Below are 20,505 nucleotides of genomic sequence, written 5' to 3'. Positions count from 1 at the left end.
CTGTTTTTTTTTAATCTGTCAGGCAACATTACAAGGAAATAAAGTTTCCTCATGGCATATATTTTTATTTTTGAAGCGGTTCTTTGTGCATTGCACTTTCTGTATTATTTCATTGTTTTGGATGTGGACAGTGTTGTCTGATGCAAATAAATAATGATAATGTTGTTTTGTAACTTTTTCAGAATTTGTATTTTTCCTGATTGTGTCATTCTATTTTGCACTTTGTAGCCGATCATCATGACTATCAAGGAAATTCTAGATGGATTAGTAAGAACTTTTGAAATGGATGATGTCAAATCATGCAAACCTCGAAAGCCTGTGTGTCGTGAATGTGAAATATTAGGAGCAGCTGCTGTGTTTTCTGGTGCAGGATATACTTTTCATTTGACACGCTGTGGTAGAATCATGCCTTATCCTGGACTTATGTATACAATTAGTAAGTTTAAGTTGTAGGTATACACATACGGTCATTCAATATAACTTAATTTAACTTGAAGGTGTCAATAATTTTTTTGTGTACAATTTTCTTGCTGGTCACAGATTGCTTTTTTCCTCAAAATTATAAAGACCACGCCTGTGGCGTGCTGTTTCAGGCAGACCTCATCTTTAAAACATTTTTTTTCTGAAATTCACTTTTTGTGGTTATATTCTGCAGCTCTTGGTTGTGCTGGAATAGCATTGTTGCTTACATTCCCACCTGATGGACAAGTTACTCAAGTATTGATGAGAATGAAAAGTGGTTTGTAATTCATATATTGGTCTTATGTCATAACATTTTTTTGCTTGTTCATTGCTTAGATCAATATTTTTACCTTCTGTATCTGTGAGAGGAAACTTGACTTTTGCTTTTTTATTTTAGATAAAGAAAAAAGAGAGCAGGCAAAGCTTGCTGCTGGAAAAGATAGCGACGAGTGATGCCAGCATTATTTTTCAATTATGCTTAAAAAGCCAAGATTCATGCAATTGGCTTTAATCATTCTAGCTCGTTGTAGCCTGCACTATGAGATTGTGGTCTGTGGAGGATGTTTCAAATTGTCTATGATTGCTTATTGAGAAAACAACCAGTGTAATTACCTGATATCATTTCTGTTGTGCAAGACATAATGCATACCGTAGGCTTTGAAATTATTTTACTTAGAAACAAGAATGATACGTTGTTTTAGTTTATCACATAAGTGACATATTCCAAAGTTTAGGTTTCCATTTATCATTAGTAGCCTACAATTTTGGTAAAGAGATGATTTTCTTGAACCATAGACAAATAAAACCTAACAACCACACAGCATGAACATAATATAATAACATGAAAATGAACTAAAAATTACAAACGTTTTCGGCTATACTAAACACTCATGTTATTGTTAGCTCTTTTCAAGTAACCAATTCACTGGTGTTGTGCATAAATTGAAATTACAAAACTGATCTACATACACATGGGCGTCGGTTTTTTCTTAGAAGAGAGGAATTCTGGGTGGGCGAGAGTTTTCAAACAGATTTCATTGAATGTGTATGTTCGCAAATTCGCAATGGTTAGTCTTTCTCACGAAAACTGCGTTTAGCGTCGCTGCAGCAATTAAGCTTTAATAGGTTTGATGTTTGCTTTCTTGCGCCTTGCGATCTTATGAGCGCTGCTAAACAAACTTATTTTATGTTTTCCCTTGCAACCTAAAAAGCGCATGACTCGTGACCTGTTTAAAGTGGCACCTTCGGATTTGCCTTAAAATGTTCGGACTGGTGACTGCTGACTGTGCTGACGGAACCTTCCCGAGCCGGAAGCTGATCCGGCAGCATGCTAACGTCAAATGGAGCAGGTAGATTGTCATAGCTCATGCTGTCTTCTACAACTACCGGTGCATTGCCTGAGACATTGACTTCACCACTGTCCATCCTTGAAGCACTGCTTTCTTCATCAATGTCATCTCTACGTTCATTCATACTGGACGTGGCTTCTTCAGCGTTATCATTTCGACGCCTTTTGGAAGCTGGTTTTAAGAATGCGCGAATAGATGTTTGACTTTGCTTCATGTTTAATTTTTTAATAATGAAATGGCAACATCGCGCGGTGCCCCAATTTATACCCAGCAACAAGTTTGTGAGAAAAGATTTGTAAAAAGCGATTGTTTCAGTACGTCTTTAGTTTGTATCGGTTATTTTATTGTCATGTTCATTATGATGTTACATTTCCTTACGCTGACCCGGAACTGAAGTTTGATTGTGACGTAATCAGAGTGAGACCGTTTGGAGAAAAGATCAAACGTGGCTTTCTCTCACCAGGAATTGCCAGCGTGTGGCAGTTGCTGTAGCAACAACAATGCTTTTTTCAACGCAGCGTTGTTGCGGAATTGCCTTGTTCTGTCGGATACCTAGCGAGAGACAAAACGTAAAACAAGAAGTTGCGCTGCAGTTGCTTGGATAATTCAACGTTTAACAAAAACGGAAATAATTGTAACGAACACTTCATAAGTGTCATGAAAACAGGGTGGGCGAAACATATTTTGCCCACCCTCGTTTCACGGCAGGGTGGGCGCTGCTCACCCGACCCACCCTATTTCGACGCCTATGTAATCCACAGAAATAGAAAAGTTCTGTTTCCTTCTTATTAGTTTCTTTTTTCGATTTCTGTGTATGTAGATCAGTTTCGTAATTTCAATTTATGTAGAACATCAGTCAGTTGGTTACTTGAAAAGGGCTAACATGAGTGGACGAAAACGTTTGTAATTTTTAGTTTATTTTCATGTTATTATAATGTTAAATGCTGTGTGGTTGTTGGGTTTTATTAGTTTATTTATTATTAAATTATTTAATCAATTTCAATAATTACCGCTCTGTTATTCTTATTTAAACATGTGAACTCATTTACTGTAATGGTTTGCAGGGCTGTTCATAACTTAGCCCGTACCATTTTTGGAATGTTGTCCTACGCATTGCTAACTATATAGTTTTTGCTAATTTATATAACACAACATGAGTTTTAAAAGCCTTCTACCCACTCGTTTCGTTCAGTCTAGTAGAAAATCATTTCATTAATTTATATCTTGTTTTAGTATCTGCTTTGACTTGTCCACTACTTTGAGTTGTAAGGATTTTAAATATTTTTGTTGTCATATATTTCCGTCTTTTCTCAACATTGTATTGCGTGGGAAGTCTATGGAAACTGAGTACATCATCATCAGTTTGTAAAGTCTTGATATGATCCAGTAGTGCATCACACCTAAGTACACCTATACATTATTTTATCCCAGAAGCAAAAAAACAAAAACACATATCAGTAATAATGATTGACGGTCATCGGTTCACTTTTTCACTACGCCATGTACATGTTTTGCGATTGTGTGTTAACAACGTGTGTTTTTCACATTGTTTTGCTGATTGTAATTTCTCTCACCCATAAGTGATGTATATATATGGAAATCTATTTAAATTTGTTTCATGGAGCAGCTGTTCTTGGCAAACATTGTGGGTGTGGCATGCCATGGACTTCTAAATAGTAATATCTGGACTGGACACGCAGTGGACAACATTAGGCCAAATAGTTGGTACAACAGTTGGCCAACAGCCAAGTAACTAACCCTGTTGGCCCACTGTTGTACCAACTGTTTGGCCTCATGTTGTCCACTGCGTGTCCAGTCCAGATTCTACTATTTAGAAGTCCATGGGCATGCCAATTGACAACTTTTACTTTTATTTATGCATCTGTGATCCATAGAGTGACCAACTGACCAAGAGTCGAAACCGACTGAACGGATGATGAACTGAATTGACTATCCAAGTAGCTTTGATCATGGAATTTTCAGTTTATCTGCACGCGTTGTAGAACTGTTACTACTTTACATAAATAAGTCTAATTATCTGGCTAATCGTGTTTTTATTGTGAAAAAGATTTGTCACATTTCAACATAATTCTGTTTATGGTTACAGCGGCTTTTGTTCATACCCAATTGAAAAGGTTAAACACGCAGAAAGTACATAAGTTTGCGTTTTACCTAAGAATTGGTCTAAAACTGATGTTACTAAAAAGAACGTTTAGGTATGATATGTCGCTTATGGGAAGAATGCACCATGTTCGTTGAAGTTTTTCCCATTGTACTTAGCCAGTTTTAATATAGTTAAGCTGGTGTATCATCAGTTTTGCTTAAATAACAGATGTACTTGTTCACTGAGTAGGTAGTTTATATTCCGTATATGTCAGCATATTGGTTGAATGTGCGGGAATTTGATTGGTTGCAAAAACTGTTGTACATATCTGCATGACAAGCAGTTCTTATGTTCCATTGCGTAACTGTAAATAAAAAAAGTTATAGCATTCATTGGGACATCTACAGTTACCATAACGTTTTGACCAACTGTATGTGAGTTCTGTATGCTCAAAAACTTCAAAGTAGTCTGGTATTACAACTACTTTTCCATTGTTGCGAAAACATTTTGACATGACCACTTTGGTGAAAGAGGTTTTTGTCGCAAAAACCGTGTACTTTTTTGATTGAAGTGGAAGGTCCGTTTGTGTTTTACTGATGTATCTTTGATAGAACAACATTTTTCTCATCAGCAGTGCAATAGTTGCACGAAACTTAAAAGTTATGACAAAGTTGTCTGATATCTTTTCTCTGTCATCACAACCACAAAAGAAAGGGCCTTCACCTCCGCCAGAAGATTGCTTTGAATGCAGAGTCACTGGGACGATCGGCGTAATTGCCGGTGCGCTATACATTGCCAACTTGACACACAATGGCACTATCAGAAGGTTACCTGGAATAAGCTTTGTTGCATGTAAGCGACTTTTTTTGTTGTTGAACCGCTAGCAACATCGGTTTGCTATTTTTTTTTTTTGCACATTTGATGTATGGCCGTAGATCTGGCTGAGTTCTACTATAAATTATCGTAGCTTGCTAAGCGCTAAGATCAATTTCTTACTGCTAATCATGCAAATAAGCTCAAAGGTTTGCAATTTCTTCAGTGATACTTAGCCAGATGTTTTATCGCTGTCTAGAGTAGACCAAACTCTAAACTTTTTTCTGTAAACCTAGCTAAATTTCTATTGGTTTGCTCTTTGCTGTCAATACATTAAACCATCCCCGGAGCTTTGCATTTTCAAAAGGAGCTCTAGCTGTATTTAAAATTCAGGTGGACCTAGAGCCAGTTGTTTGATAGACAGCTCCATTTAATTTCATAAGATGCTATTGGCTGATTTCACATAATTTAACAGCAACCCATTAAAAAATTAAGAATTCTTGTCTGGTATTTTTAATTGTTGGATAATTGTTGTGCTTCTTTTATTTCGTAAGACTTTAAACTTGGGCTGATTACTGATCGTGGGCGACTATTAGTGAAGTCGTATATTGTTCGAGAAAATACGGTAATGGAGCTGGAGCAGTGGTATGAAAGAGCTCCGGAGCTGGAGCTATCCTCTGATAGAAGAGAGCTCCGGAGCTGGAGCTATCCTCTGATAGAAGAGAGCTCCGGTGCTGGAGTAGTTTTAACTTTTATTTTTATGCCGGATCCAAAGCCCTGCTTTAATTTTTAATCACCCAGTTGATATGTTTTAAAAGGAGCTGTTGTTAGTATTCAGCTAAAAGTAATTTTTTTTTTAAAAGTCTGGCGACGAAAATAATGTCAAAACTTTGATGTAATCCGGATATTTATATGCTTCCGGATCTAATCCGTAAGCATAATAGCCTACTGTAACGTCAACTTTTTATTTAGGTTTAAATTTAAACAGCTACGAAAAAGCTGCCTAAATAGGCTGCGTTAGTGGCACACAACAATTTCATTCAATGCAATGGTTAAATGATTTTAAGAATTTTTATCCTTTTTACAAAACAAATCTCTTTGAAAGCTTAATCGGTGTGAAATTTTCGTTGTTGAAACGTTATTGTCTGATTTTTTTTCTATGTACTGGGTGCAGCTAAATAGATATCTGTCTTTGAAATGCGTTGCTCAGGCAGCACAACCTATGTCGTGGATTTTCCTTTGACAGTTTGGTGTAATTAACCACGCTATGATTGATTGTAGCTAAGACTTGTGTTTCACAGCCATTCGGTTTTTCAGCACTGGTCTGTTTCGGAATTTCCATTTGGAGACCTCGATCGACTGACGATGTTTATTCAAACAACGGAAGTCCTATTACCGCTACTGGTATGTAGCCTACTGCAATTTTTATTAGACCTCCCCAATCCCCGGACTTTGTTTTGTTTTCTTCTATATTGTGACTTTTCTGCGTGGGTTTTTAAAGGCATATTAAATGAAATTTTCAAACGGGAATTAAGCATTGAAATGCGTAAACTGAACATTCAAGAATACATTTCAAAAACAATTACCGAAAAAAAAATGTTTTTAATGGCGCTGGCAAGGCCCAAAGTCCAATGTTTCATTTATTTTCAAAATGACCAAAAAGTGCAAACACAGCTCGAGAATACGTCACAAAAGACAGCAATAACAAAAGCCACTTTACAACATCTGAGGTTTTGAGCAAACTGTCTGATGTTTTGACGTTGAAATCTGATGTTTTGATGTACATACATACATAGCCTACAGTTAAATCGCCGGCAATAACAACTGTTGCGAGTGTTGCGTGACCAGCTGATTGCTCGTCTTTTGTTACGTAGACTGTACAGTCGCACGCTTCACTGCTCAGGCCCATTTTGGTTTTGAAAGCTCTGACAAAAGCACGCGCGCAATGATGGTCAGACCGCAATTGGGCAAAATTTTATTGAAAATCGTTTTATGGTAGCATGTTAAACACAAAGAACGTGGAAAATCGCCAAGTCAGGTTTTTCTTTTAGTACCCCTTCAATGCTGATTTCAACATATGCATAAAACATTTTTTCGATCAACATCTTGAAAGTTATTTGCCGTTGCTTAGCAACAACTTTTCATAAAAATTACAAAAATATTCTTTAAAACTCCTTTACTTTTTACCTAGTATGCTGATATCGAGATTATCTGAAAGCACTTCTTCAGCTGAAACAGTAAACAAAAAAATTATAAAAATTGGACAATCTGTACTTAAACGGTCATAACTCTGGTACCGATTGTTCAATTTTAATAATTTTTTTTTTTACTTTTTCAGCTGAAGAAGTGCTTTCAGATAATTTAGATATCAGCATACTAGGTAAAAAGTAAAGGGGTTTTAAAGGAGATTTTTGCAGAAATATCACAATATAGAAAAACAACAAAAGAAAGTCCGGGGATTGGAGAGGTCTATTGTTTATTCTGTATTTTCATCAGACCAATGGATTTATGTTCACGTATAATCCCTATTCTGGTATCTAAGAGGCCAGTAGTCTTGCGAAGAATTGTAAAAAAATTCACAACGACAGTCATCTGGTAAATGACAACGAAAGCATCAAAATCACTACTATTAATCAATGCAATCAACTTTAATGTATAAATAATTGAATATATGTCGTAAGAAGTTGTTAAAGTACTACACACTTTTCCTATGACGCAAAATTTGACCATTGTCGCCTCAACTTCTGATTCGCCTTGGGTGCTTGGTTCGATTGCGATTGATTTCTTACCAAAGAATTTGAAATGATAACCTACCGATTGTGTTCCTGCGTAAAATAGTGACACGATCGCGAGAGCGTGAACCATCGGTAATGGTTATAACTTATATTTCTTTGCAGTTGATCGTAAAAAAGTGGCGACATCAAATGATTAACGTACACAAGGCTGAAGCACGTGTCTCCATGGAAGCGCTGCCACCAAGGCGCGGTGGCAACAATAGAAAAGTGCAAGGGTGTTCGAAACACCGGTCGAATTGTGTCCTGCGTCAGTTGATTGTAGTTTTATCGCTTTCAAACTATTTGTTGAACAATTTGAAGGCTTTGCCATCTTTTTCTGCTCATTGACGTGTTGGTATATCGACTATTGTAGCTAGTAGGCCTAGTTAGTAGGCTATCTTTCGTTCTTGACGCGTTTATGACAAAAAATAAAATAATCTGAATGAATACCAGCTCTTTCAACATTCATAGTTTTAAAGTCTTTGCATTTCGTTCTCATTGTGACAAGTATACAAAGTGTCATGCTTCCGAGTTCCGACTATTGATTCTTGTGTGAACCTAGGGACGACTTAGTTAACTGATTTTTTCCCTCTGTATGGACAGCTGGAGGATCACTGCAAATTTCAAAAATTGACAGAACTGCGAAAACTTTTCTTTTACGTAAATTCATTCTCATCAAATGAAATACTATATTTTGCTTGAAATGTGGAGCGAGGAAAAAACTGCGAGGCTACCTACTGTTACCGCTGTGGCGTGAAGTCTACCGCTGCCTTATCATGACTATTGACCTGAATAAGTGCTAAATAAACATGATATCACGTATTTCCATACATTTATTTTGGCAATACACACTTAGTACACTTGTGGACCGGTCAATTACGCTGTAACTGGTATGCGACATATGGCGGTAAACCTCAAGCTGTAGTTGCACTAGTTTTTGTCATAATACGATGACCCTCCAGATGTCCATCTTTTCTTTTTTTGAGTCAGCAATTGAACCACACAGTCACACACCAACCAATAAATTGGACAGCACAATGCAGCGCTGACCCAAAACGTCGAATATAATAAATAATAACTGCGCTAAACGATGGGCTTAATTTTTGGTAGAGCAGTCAATCACATCACACATTTATGAGATCACATGTTATCACGCAAAATAGTTTTGGTCATTGAAGTACTGATCACCGCTTTTGTGTACGCTCGCGAAGTAGGCTACAGTAGTTCCGCCTGAACTTTATAGCTTAGTAGACTGTTGAGAAGAGGAAATATTGTTACAGTCATGATCATTCGGCCCTTCCATGCGAAGCTAGCAATTATTTTCTTCAGTATATGAAAACTTTGATTGTTCTACTCCAGTATTCAGACACAAATAGCTGGTTGCCCGCATTTGCTACCACCGACCACGGATTTTGCATTCCGTCTTCTTCAGTGGCGACAAACCTATAGCACAAAAAGTCAGGTTTCTAAAAGAATTGTCATCAAAAACAGTAGCCTAGTGCAGGGGTCCGCAAATACTTGTTCGTACGACCCAAAAAAAATCATTCTAAATCTTCGCGATCCAAACGTTTCGAAACATATAATTTTGCTCAGAATACTTTACAATTTAATATCAATTTTATGTTCCTGCTTACTTACTTGGCACATCAAAGAGTAGGATACATTGTATTTATTTTTGCCAACAAGGTATGTTTATAATAAGTTTAAACTGTATTGCGACCCACTATTTGAAGACCCCAAGCCTAGTGCAATTGAACTACTTTCGAAAATTTGCCATAGACTACTATAGGTCAGCGTTAGCCTCTGCTTTTATACATGTTGACATGCACAGTAAGTTGTGTAACTTTATTATTGGAAAGGTGTAGATGCAGAGGGTTAGTCCAGTTAGTTAAATAACCTTTCAAATTCCCAGTTGCTGTTGAACTTGGCCACACGATGTTTTCCGTGATCTGCCACAAAAATGTTGCTTTCCTTATCATACGCGACAGTGGCGGCTCGTGCGGAGGGGCTGCGGGGCTGCAGCCCCCCCTGAGTTGTGAAAGAAAAAGTTTTTTTTTCAACTTTTTTTTATATCCAAATCCTAAAATTTTAACTGAAAAAACTTGTCCTAACTTTAAAAACATTTAAATTTTAGCTACTGTGTCATATTAACCATGCCATCCCTACTTTTTTCTTGTTTTTTTGGCTCCGTTTTCCTTTCTTGACTGATTTTCTTATTTTATTATTGAATTTTTATTGGAAACACTCTGAAGGGCTGCAGCCCAACTCTGAATGTTACTTTTTTTATGACGACATATGGGAAATCCCCAGCTACTTTACTTGCTTTCTGTTAAAACTTGCTGAGTCACTGGGCTGGCAGACCATTTTGCTGTTTCACACCTTTGCTGGTTCTAGGTTGTGGCGGACTCTGAAAGTGACTCGGCTGAATTCGAATGTGTCATTTTTCCGGTTTACTTTTAGGCTAATGAAAAACAGGTAGGCTAGCCATGTCTTGCTGAGCGTTAGAAAAAGAAAAACTAGATGGTTTTGGTAGTAGGGTATAGTTATATGGTAACTTACTGGTAGAGTGTATTTGACTTGTATGTTAATTAGGAGGTGATGTAGTTACTGAGATTTGTGAGCTTTGGATATTTGAAAACTTCTTGATAGGCATAATGTTTTTAATGCTTCCCTAAGGGTACCTTAGAAAGCAGCACTTAACCTTTTAAAAAATTTGATACAGAGTTTTGGACTGTAAGTATCAATGGATAATTCAGTTAAGCATCTACTAAGCATAAACTTTAATCGGTTGCCTCTGCATGAAAAGACAAAGATAAAATTGACTGGAAGACCATGATTTGTGGTAAGTTCAAACATCTAGGGGTGTAACTGTAAGAATAACGCAACTTCTTAATTGGCTAGATTTTTTATCAGCATTTTGCTGAGCAGGCTCTGCCATATTTACATTAATTCCACATCGCATTGTTATTTTCAGGCTGTGTGTTGATGATTGATAAGTGCTAGTCTACTTGTGCAGCAAGCTGTAGACTGGTAGAAGGATAGATTATGACATGGGAGGCTGCAACGTGGTGCTGTCAATGTGAACTTTCATATACGAACAGTTAATAAAGTTCATGAACATTTGGAACCCTTAAAATTCTGCCTTGATGAAATACAGTCTACATCAACTACTGATCATACCATTTCAGAAGCAACAGGTATTTTGCATTAACTTACCAACGAAAAATTGGTCTGTTGGTTGCAGCTGTTTCATCAAATAATGCCTCATGTTGAAGTGATTTTCAACCAAATGCAATCTCGAGATATTGATGTGTTGAAAGTACATGAATATATAAGCAATTTCAAAAGTGCAATTTCTGTGATAAGAAACTCAAAAGTACTGTGAAAATTCTTCAAAAACACTTATGGCTGAAGCGAAGGAGGTGTGTGACTGCATATGTGTTGACATAATGGCTAGATATTCCTTCACCAAACAATTAGTAGCTGCAAAATTGTTCAACAAGAGAAGCTTCAATAGCTTTAAGAATAAACTGCCCATAGATGAAGTGGCAGTAACTGTTAAAGCATATCCCATCATCATAGAAAAAGAAAAGTTTGAAACTGAACTTGCAGTATTCTTCAGCAGGTCGGACATGCATGAATATTCCGCGTTATTTGAATTGTTGACATTTATTCAGAAAAGTAATTTAAATGATGCTCTCAGTGAAATTTCCAAACTGGTAAAAATCCTCCTGACCATTCCTATGACCATAGCAGAGCCTGAACGCTGCTTTTCAACGTTAAAAAGAATCAAAACTTTTCTGAGGAGTACCATCAATCAAGAAAGGCTCTAATCACCAAATGCTCTTGCTGTCATTTCAATGGAGAAAAAAAATTTTGTCTCCCAGACATTAACCACAAAGTCATTTACCTTTTTGCTCAAAAGAAAACAAGAAGAATGGATTTTGTCTATAAATAAGCTTGGTTCCAGTTGATATGGAGCAGTTTATTTGTAAGTAACTTATGTTTTGTAGTTTATCCCACTGTTTACCTAAGTTGTATCCACCCTAGTTATAGCCTGCATAGTGCATGTGCAGCATACACTGTAGGAACTTTGTGTCTTTTGTTTATTTGTTATTCATAGTAATGAAATAACCCATCATAATAAAATTGTATTTCAGCAAAAGAAAAACTTTGCTGGATCATCCATGGCCTTGACTGAGTAACTCACTACTTAGCAGAGAGTTCAACTTGTCAATGATGCAAAACACCAATTTGGGAAAAGAAATGTCTGGACAATCAATGGCAACAGTTTTGTATTTTTTTATTCACAGACACACATCAAATCTTCAGAAGACATCCTCTAAAGTTAAGTATATACTGATTAATTAATCTTTTGATGTTTCGGGTTACGCCTATTAATAGCCTATTTAATTTGTTAAAACTGGTAACTATTTACAAAACAGTGCTTATATGTATATTATATATATGATACTGCAAATAATTTTAACCAATGTATATTGTATAGGCTAGATTGTCACTCTCTTGTTGGACACTTCCTTGTTACTTGTAAATTAGGAGAAAAAGTCTGCTTTGAATTCATCGTATTTTTTGTCCCAACAATGATAGTTGTAGCAAGATCCCGATATCAATTGAGCAATTGTGTTCAAACTGGAAATTGGTGTTTTCGTGTTTAAATTTTACAACAATTTACTACCAGATTGCTTCTCTAACCGTTTTAAATATGTCAAAGAGGTTCACAACCTGTGTACACTGTACAAGAACCATGATAATGATTCTCTAAACATTCCATACTTCTCAAAAACGCTTGTAACTCAGCATTCAATAGAATTCACAGGTGCAAAAACATGGAACGAATTTCCTTCTTCAATTAGAAAGAGTGATACAAAGTCACTTTTTGTCCACAAACTAAAGCAACATTTAAGCAAACAAAATGGACACGCAATGGAAAGACAACGTAGAAAGGCTTTCTTGCATTTTTGTGAAGATTTTAGTGGAAGTCCAAAATAATTTACAAAAGATTAGGCCTACCTAACAATAATGTTGACTGCTTGTGCTGTACTTTTATGTTTGTAGATATTAACAGCAAACGCAACACTCCATAACTGACACGACACCACAGGAGATGAGAGCTTCATCAACGTCATCAGGACATCATCATTTACCAGCTCATCCATTCCCAGGACAAGAAACAATAACTTAAACTGGATCTCAAACTTCAATCGTCTTAGGCTACTGTGTGGTGTGCAGTCTGACCATATAAAGAGCTCAACACCTGCTCTCCTGGGCCACATCGAAACGAGCTTTTGCCTGAGGATGGGTTTCTTTTATGTCCGGTTTTCTTTCTCCATCTTATTATTATTATGATTACTGCTTAGTGCTCATCCACATCAATATTGGAACTGACAAATTCAATCCTCAACACTTTTCATTACGATGTCATTCATTACTACATTTGTGCTTGTTTATGTTTTATTTTTTACTTTTTGTTTTTTGGGTTTTGTGGCCGTGCTAACTAGACATAGCCTACTACATGATTTTCTATTCAGGCACGTTTTAAACCTTTCAAGGTTTTGCCACCTTTTCCCATTCATTAACGTGCTGGTAGGCCTATATCGACTATTGTAGTTAGTAGTGTCGTTTTGGTCTCGGACGCGTTAATGACGAAAAATAAAATAAATTATATTCATATTATGAGCAAAATGTTCCCATCTATTACTTCAGATTTCCTATTTTGCACCAACCTTTAAGAAAAAGCAATTTTTTTATTTCATTCTAAAAGTCCACATTTTCAACTGCTCAAAATTTATATTTTTTGTCCTGAAAACACCAGGAATGGCATTTTAGAGCATATAAAAGTGCAAAATTTTCTGGGGGGGCATGCCCCCAGACCCCCCTAGGAAGCTCGCGCCTTCGGCGCTCGTCTCTTTGTGTTACGTTATGACGTCATACTTAACATCACAATTTGCAGCACCCCCATCACCAAAGGCCACGAGCCGCCACTGATACGCGACACCTGCCGGATTGTTGAATTGATCTTGTGCGGATGAACAGCAACTCATGAAAGTCAAACATACTCCATGTTGATTGAAGATCTAAACAATTTTGCTGATCATTTTAAACTACTGTCAAGTTAAAAAGCAGCCTGTTGTGTTGGTCAATGGTCAGTCATTCATTGCATTGGCTTGACAAGTTTAATCTAACTTTTTGTCAATTTTATTTTCATAACATGTCCTTTCATGATGATGTTAGCTACAAAAGCAGTACGGTAGCCTACTCAAAGCCATTTCAAAAAGATATTTTTGTCAATGCATATTCATTTATAGTTTACCATACGAGCTCAAAAGATCTTGGTCAAAACTCAACGTTAAAATTTCGAAAAGGAAAAATGTTACAGATAGCCCACTGTAGGCTGTTGCAAAAGCTATGATCAATTTTACAAGGGATGATTGTGTTTGAATAAATAATTTTAAAATACACATACTGTAGGATGGAATAGAATCACCAAAAACTATCTAGCCTGCTGTTACAAAATCAGTTTAAAGTCATGATCAGTATTTCCTTTCTTCAAACCTGATCTTATGAGCTTGCATCAACAAGTTGAATAAAAAGTAGGCTAGTTGATAAAGGGCCTTGTTAAAAAAATTACAACCAACCTTTACACAGTTGCTTGCCCAGTCTGATACTAGAATATTACCACTGTTCGGGTCTACTGCAACAAAGTAAGGCGTTTGCAAGCGAAGATCCGCTCTCGGGTGAGCATCAAGTCTACTGCAGCTTTCTTTGGTGCCTCTAAACATGAGTTGCAGAGCGCCGTCGCTTGAATGCATACAAACACTTCTGAAATATAGTTTTTGAACAAGTATAAATTAAACACTGAGTTGAAAATTAGATTGTTTTAGCGAAATTTCAAGCTCGTTCTGCAGGCTACGTGCTGTAGACTACAAAAGGAGCTTGTGATATTAGGCCTATCCTATGTTTGTCTATTAGGCCTAGCCTATGTCGTATTATAAAGGTCACATCCTATAAACCTTTTTTCCTACATAAGTAGTGGAACTAACCTCTGAGCGATGTTGGTCACAATTACTCTATCATTATTGGCATCGATCGCAATTCCGCAGCTTTTTGGAAAGCGTTGAGATCCAAATTTTCTGAAATGCAGATTTTATATAAAACCTGTCTTTAATTGTCCACTCATAAGAATCCGTTTATAGCCCATAGCTAATTGCAGAAATGGATAGCGGCCTACTGATGAAAGAAATTCCTAAAATAAAACACTATCGCAAGCAAGTTGTACAAAGTAGGCTACGAATATTGTCAGTTAGGCTACTATTAACACATAAATTTATTCATCGGTAGCTTATAATGTTTATTTTATGAAGCAAACACAGCGCTTGACAGTCCTCAGTCTGCACACTTTTCGATTTGTTTTGACTAACTTTGCCATTTTCTTTTTGTAGCGAAACTCATAGACTCCTTGTTGACAGGTCACAAGAATTTTGTTCTTTTTCATCGCCCCAACGCTGACCGGATGAAGCGCCTTTCCGTTGCTAAGCTTTGTTTTGATGAAATCAATACATATTCCACTATTAGAAAATGTATAAACACGCTGGGCCTATAAAAATAAATTGGTGTATGAGTCATCGCTGGCGATCTTATTGTATGTTAGGCTATAGGATGTAGGCTATTTTAACTTTGAAGTTTTAGTTTTTCTTGCAAATAAGCGTTAGTCTATATCAGCTTTAAGCCTATTTTACGAACCTTGTGATCTGTTGCAATAATCTGTCCTGCACTTGTCAGTGCCAATTTCGGTGCTGAGAAAAATGTTGTCACTTTAGCGTTTGCATTAAACGATTTAATAAAGACATGGCTGTTTTGTCTTTCTGAATGAACTGCTTGTTTAGACTTCAACTCTTCCAAGGTTATAGAAAGTTTGTTTTCTTTGCGGTTTTTGCTCGGTGATGAATCAGCACCAATAGTTGACGCCAGTGCCTCAACAGCCGCTTGTGAAGTTGGGTCCGGTAAACCGTACAGTCCAAGACGAGTTGGTTTCTCAGCGAGAGCGGCCACAGGAGAAGTAGCAAGTGATAGAAGAGAGTTGTTGCTGCAACTTGGCACTAAACCTGTGTGTGGCGCAGATGTTGATGTAGATTTTGTTATTTCGTGATCGTTTTGTTGTCCGAATCTCTCATAGTCATGAAGATGAAGTTGGTTGGATGATGTTTTGTCCACAGAGGATTGATAAGAAGACGTTTCTTTTTGGTTTAAAGTTGGATCTAGAACTTTTACGCAAGGGAAACAAATTGTTAGGTTTGTTTAAAACCTTCAAAAAGTTTTAAATAGATTAATCTGTTGGATTTGAAACAAAGAAAATATTATTGTTTTTTTCATTATAGACTAAGTTTATGAATAATATTATGAACTAAACTTACCTACTCAAATTGTAGCTGAATAAATGTAATACAGTGGGCTAACTATTACAATATTGCCATAAGTAACTTCATATCATAAGTTTAAACTTTCAGAAACATTAACTCCTTCCGGTGTGACCTACTTAAACTGCGTTGAGAAACAACCTTCCTACATTTGGCTTTGTGTAGCCTCTACAAAGGTCTAAGTTGATACAAGTTTTATTGAATTTTGAAGCTGAATTAAACGGACAAATAATTGACTTTTTAATTCGGTTTACCTCTGTTTGCATTTTTGCTTTTACTTTTCCATCTAATCATTTCTTTAAGATCTTTTTTGATCTCAATATGATTTGATTTTGGCTGTGGTTTGTTTGTGACTTGCTTAATGGCCCGTCTGTGGTGGTGATTCCGTTTGATTGGCGCCAAAGTTGCAGAGAATAATTGCTTTTCCGATTCAAAATTCTGATAATCCGCTTTAGTTTGCACTGAAGACACGGAAGCTGGGTTTAGTTAGTGTGTTCTGAGTTAGGCTAATTGGCGAACTAAAAGTAGAAATTAAATAAAAAGTAGTTTATGCTATGACTTCTAGACTGATCCCCTATTTCAGATTTAACTATTAGTGTTTTTCTGACATTTAACTTTTTATAAAGTGCGTTATTTTGTAAGTTACAGCCGACCTTAAAATCTGTTTAAATATTAAGTTACATGTTTACTCTTGAGAAGGGTCAAAATCTCGTATTGCATAGCATGATAAAAATCATCAGCTTATTAGTCGTCTTGATAAAGGAAAAGTTAAGAAAAGGATGTCAGATGATAATTCGAATGCCACTTATTACTTTTACTGAATATGAATACTTATAGTAATAAATTTAATTATGTTATTAGTTAGCCTATGTATGCCTAAGGTCGATAAAGACATCACACGCCTACAGTACACACCTTTGGTATCATCCGTTACATGATTGCAATGAATGTTGTCTGAGAAATGGAAATAGAGGACTGGAGTATTCTTTTGGTTGAAAGGCTCTTTGGCCTAATCATAATAAAACAAGCGTAAAGTTAACAATAAGAAGTGGTAAAATAATAACAAGTTTTATTGTTGCGTTTTACGTTTATTTACAGTTTCCAACGTTTAGTTGAGAATCAGAAAACTTTACCCGCTTGATTGTCCAAGTGAAATGATTGGACTAGTTCAACCCTTTGTCCAATGTTCTTTAGATTTTGTCAAAGTAAATTTTTGAAAAGGTTTGCCCATGACCGATCAGTTGTTTTCAAACCACAACTTTTACTTTTCACAAATTGTTAGAAAAGTGAGACAACCAAAAGATTTACTTAAACACTACGCTTCCAATTCAACGTTTTTTGTTGTTGTTTTTCTACAATCGTAAAAAATAAATGCGATTTAAATAGCTGGCTGTAGTGTATAGCTTGCCCATTGATTTTTCACCAATTGAATTTCACATGAAAAATCACCGAAAGGCTACATTATATTTGAAAGGAAGTGCATTATTCCTTTTACCTGCATCAAATTGTTTTTCTTTGAAGTATCAAGACCCATCTTCCTTGTAAGGCTTTTTTCTCGAGGAACGATAATACAAAACTTCTCAAGTCTTCGTTTGTATCTTATTCAGCACGCTTATAGCTTTGCACAATAAATGATCAGAAATCAGTAGTAGCCTACCTTGCCTTGATGAAAATGCAAACAAAGTTACCGTATCTGAAAAGAAGAATTATTATGAGTATTTATCCTCGGACAAAAAAGAACCCTTTTTGCCATGTTTTGTAGGTTTAACCTAACTGTAAGACTTTTTTTCCAAACTAGGAGTGGAAGCATGATCATCAAGCTTTATTGGCCTATAGCAATCCTTGCAGAATTGCTGTCCATAAACTTCAGTGATATTTTATTCACTAATAAGTGCCGCTAAACGCAGTGCTGTCCTTGAGCGTTCTGCAATCCTGGCAGAGACGTGAACTACTGATGCTTGATTTCTAACCATCAAATCGAACAAATCTAATTTAGTGGCTGTACATATTGCAGTAGTAGAGGTTAATCCTCATAATAAGCTTTTTTCGAAAATACGAAGTTTGATAATGCAAATGTGTCCGAGAGGCCACAATCCTTGACCATCTTATATTGCATCAAAGATACACAAGCACAAGCTTATTAATGTTGTCGTTTTATGCAAGAAACAATATAGCCCATGCAGCAAATTGAAGCATTTTGTGATATACGCATCACAAGGTACAGCCTACAAGTTATCTGCCATTTAAGTACAAATTGAAACATCCCGATACTGTACTTCATAAGCCACAGCTGTGTTAGTGTGAAGAATGAAACTGACGTCTTGATGTCAATATCCAGGTCAGGTCTGGCTTCGAAAGCAGCGGTGGATAATCACAAAACATCATGTATAGGCCGGAATCTCTGAGTTTTGATCTCAAGCGGTTCTTGTTTAAGTTTATAGTCGGGAACGTCTGCTCACACAAATATGTTGAGCTGAAAATGCACAACTTTTCATTGCAAACGTTCGCATTTTTTGCAAATTTGTTTTTATCCTTGTCTGACCCCTTTTCTAAACCTCTGATATGTTTAGAGTAGCCTACATTATTTTTAGTTCAGAAAATAAAATGGTCAGCAATGACCAGAAATAAAAACAAACCGAACTGAACAGATAAAGAGGCACGAGAAGAAGATGTTGCCGTCGATTGAGACACTCGACGTCGCAGTGAATCTTAACTATCTCGTGCTGCATAGCTGAGTGGTGACTGGTGAAAGCCTGGTTTAATGTTTAAAAGAGTGTTGGTTCAACATTGCTCAAGAGCATGTGGCTATGTCTTTGCAAAACACTTAAAGGCATGCCTGAAGGTGGACACAAAGAGTGGCTTCTTTGCCTTCCCATTCACTCAATTTACTACCGAGCATAAGCCTGGATAAGACAAAAATAATCTTGCTGCAAGTGAGCTTAAACCACATCAGGGTCTACGTTGAAAGGAGAAGGGAGAAGTAACACGTTGTTTCGAATTACGCAAAATCCCGCAGGTGGTTCTTGCATTCGCTGGCAAGAGATAGCGTACCAGGGCTGCTGTATGTTTTAAAAGTGCTGCCATCGTTAGTTTTAAAACAAATTGCAAGTTGAATTATTGTTATGACTTACCTGTGTCTGCGCGCCAAAAAATAGCATATTCGCAATAACAAGTGCTGGTCATACAAAAGTCTATCATGAGCGTAATTAACCCGCTGGCCGGAGTTTGACACCCTTAAACTTATTAAAGTACTTAATGTTTTATAAGCAGGCGCTTTGTCACTTTCACTAAGTTTGGTAAACAAATGTCGTAAGAATCAACAAGGTTACTTCAAATCTGCTGCTATTATTATAGAATCTTATGAAGTATCAGTTGACTTATTTAGCCAAGGAGTCCCCAGCTACTTGCGCGAGAACGCACGTCCAACATGGCCGTCAAGAGTGCGAGTTGTTTGAAAGTACAAATGTACAAATGAATATTACATCATGCCTGTTGTGTATCCATTAACGCAGAAGCGGATTTAAGAAAGGTCAAAGCCGAAAAAACACGTGAATTTTCTACATTATTGCAACACTTTCTCGCAGGCTCAACCCCATATCATTAACCTGACGGGTGGTATTGGGTAGGCCTACTTAGCCTATGGTTCAGCAGTAAACTTAAAAAATAGCACCGGTAAAGTTCTAAGGACTCCTTACAAACCAAAATAATAATGAAATGTTCAAAAATAAACCCCTTGTTCACTAACTACCCAATAATTCAATTGACCTATTTTAGGTATGGGTTGAAATCTGCCTTTCTATAAGATATGGGTTTATATAAAAAGTGGGGGCACCTAAGATGGATTTAAAACATTTTACTAGTCCAAACAATGCTATACAAACCTTCAACTAATGAATTATTGAAATCCTTCTGTAGTCGTAAAAAAAAATATTAAAAGTAACTTTAATTTGAAATCAAAACTTGTCACTCAAACTTTTAAAGAAATCTAATTTTAATTTGATGATATTGATCAAACACGAGCGAGTGCCTTGATGAAAGAATCATTATAGCCTATACTTGGCTTAAAAGTGGACAAGAAGCTATAGCCTAGTCAAAAGTATCTTTGGAGCATTCCTCTCAGACACCTTGCTAAACTAGTTTCCTTTTCCGCCCTCAACTGTTACATTGTCTATTTTATTTTACGAATCTTGCTTAAAATGCGTTCAAACCGGTATAAAAAATTAGAGCGGCATTATAGCTTAGATATCAAACTTTTTTTTCCATCGTCGGTCTGCGAGGCTATTTTCAATTTAAAACCGGTCCGCTGGAGAAAAAGGTTAGGGAGCGCGGCGGTTTTAGCCTACCCCTGCGCACTGCATCAGCATAACGTGTTCGAAATAATGTGTAGACTACACAGTACACACTCTTATATACCGACAACAAGCAGGTAATTAGCATCTAAACTTGTTTCTAATCTCTAAATTTACACTCTTTTCGCTTCAAATTATTTTAAAGCCTTACGCAAAGGAAATCAAATTATTTTCGGTTACCGTATTGTTTTGGCAAAACTAGTTTATTTTCATTCTTTT

The 20,505-nt window shown here is 36.6% G+C and overlaps 1 protein-coding gene and 1 long non-coding RNA gene across 3 annotated transcripts; both read left to right on the top strand.

The window, feature by feature from the left end:
- Positions 1-273: 273 nt before the first annotated feature.
- Positions 274-7,916, top strand: LOC145764760 (uncharacterized). 2 transcript variants are annotated; one of them, XM_082576426.1, is made up of 5 exons: positions 274-436; positions 656-739; positions 860-4,767; positions 6,046-6,132; positions 7,626-7,916. In XM_082576426.1, exons 1-3 carry the CDS (start codon positions 283-285, stop codon positions 913-915), a joined length of 294 nt encoding a protein of 97 aa, XP_082432552.1. In that variant the 5' UTR covers positions 274-282; the 3' UTR covers positions 916-4,767; positions 6,046-6,132; positions 7,626-7,916. The 2 variants fall into 2 exon arrangements, with proteins under 2 accessions (XP_082432552.1, XP_082432551.1); XM_082576425.1 differs by lacking the exons at positions 274-436; positions 656-739 and having other exon boundaries at positions 915-4,767.
- Positions 7,917-10,222: 2,306 nt separating this feature from the next.
- LOC145764960 (uncharacterized) lies at positions 10,223-13,487 on the top strand. The gene is made up of 3 exons (XR_014288535.1): positions 10,223-10,344; positions 10,477-11,493; positions 11,663-13,487. It is a non-coding gene; the product is annotated as an uncharacterized LOC145764960 (long non-coding RNA).
- The last annotated feature ends 7,018 nt before the right edge of the window (positions 13,488-20,505 follow it).

The sequence above is a fragment of the Aplidium turbinatum genome, chromosome 2 (assembly GCF_918807975.1).
Source record: "Aplidium turbinatum chromosome 2, kaAplTurb1.1, whole genome shotgun sequence".
Classification (NCBI taxonomy): domain Eukaryota; kingdom Metazoa; phylum Chordata; class Ascidiacea; order Aplousobranchia; family Polyclinidae; genus Aplidium; species Aplidium turbinatum.
The sequence above is the reverse complement of the archived record's forward strand: the minus strand, read 5'-3'. Positions and strand labels throughout refer to the sequence as shown.

Coding starts and splice junctions, on each gene's coding strand:
- LOC145764760 (XM_082576425.1), top strand. CDS start 4,578: ATGACAAAGTTGTCTGATATCTTTTCTCTGTCATCACAACCACAAAAG. Junction 4,768..6,045: donor TGGAATAAGCTTTGTTGCAT/GTAAGCGACTTT, acceptor TCGGTTTTTCAG/CACTGGTCTGTTTCGGAATT. Junction 6,133..7,625: donor AAGTCCTATTACCGCTACTG/GTATGTAGCCTA, acceptor ATTTCTTTGCAG/TTGATCGTAAAAAAGTGGCG.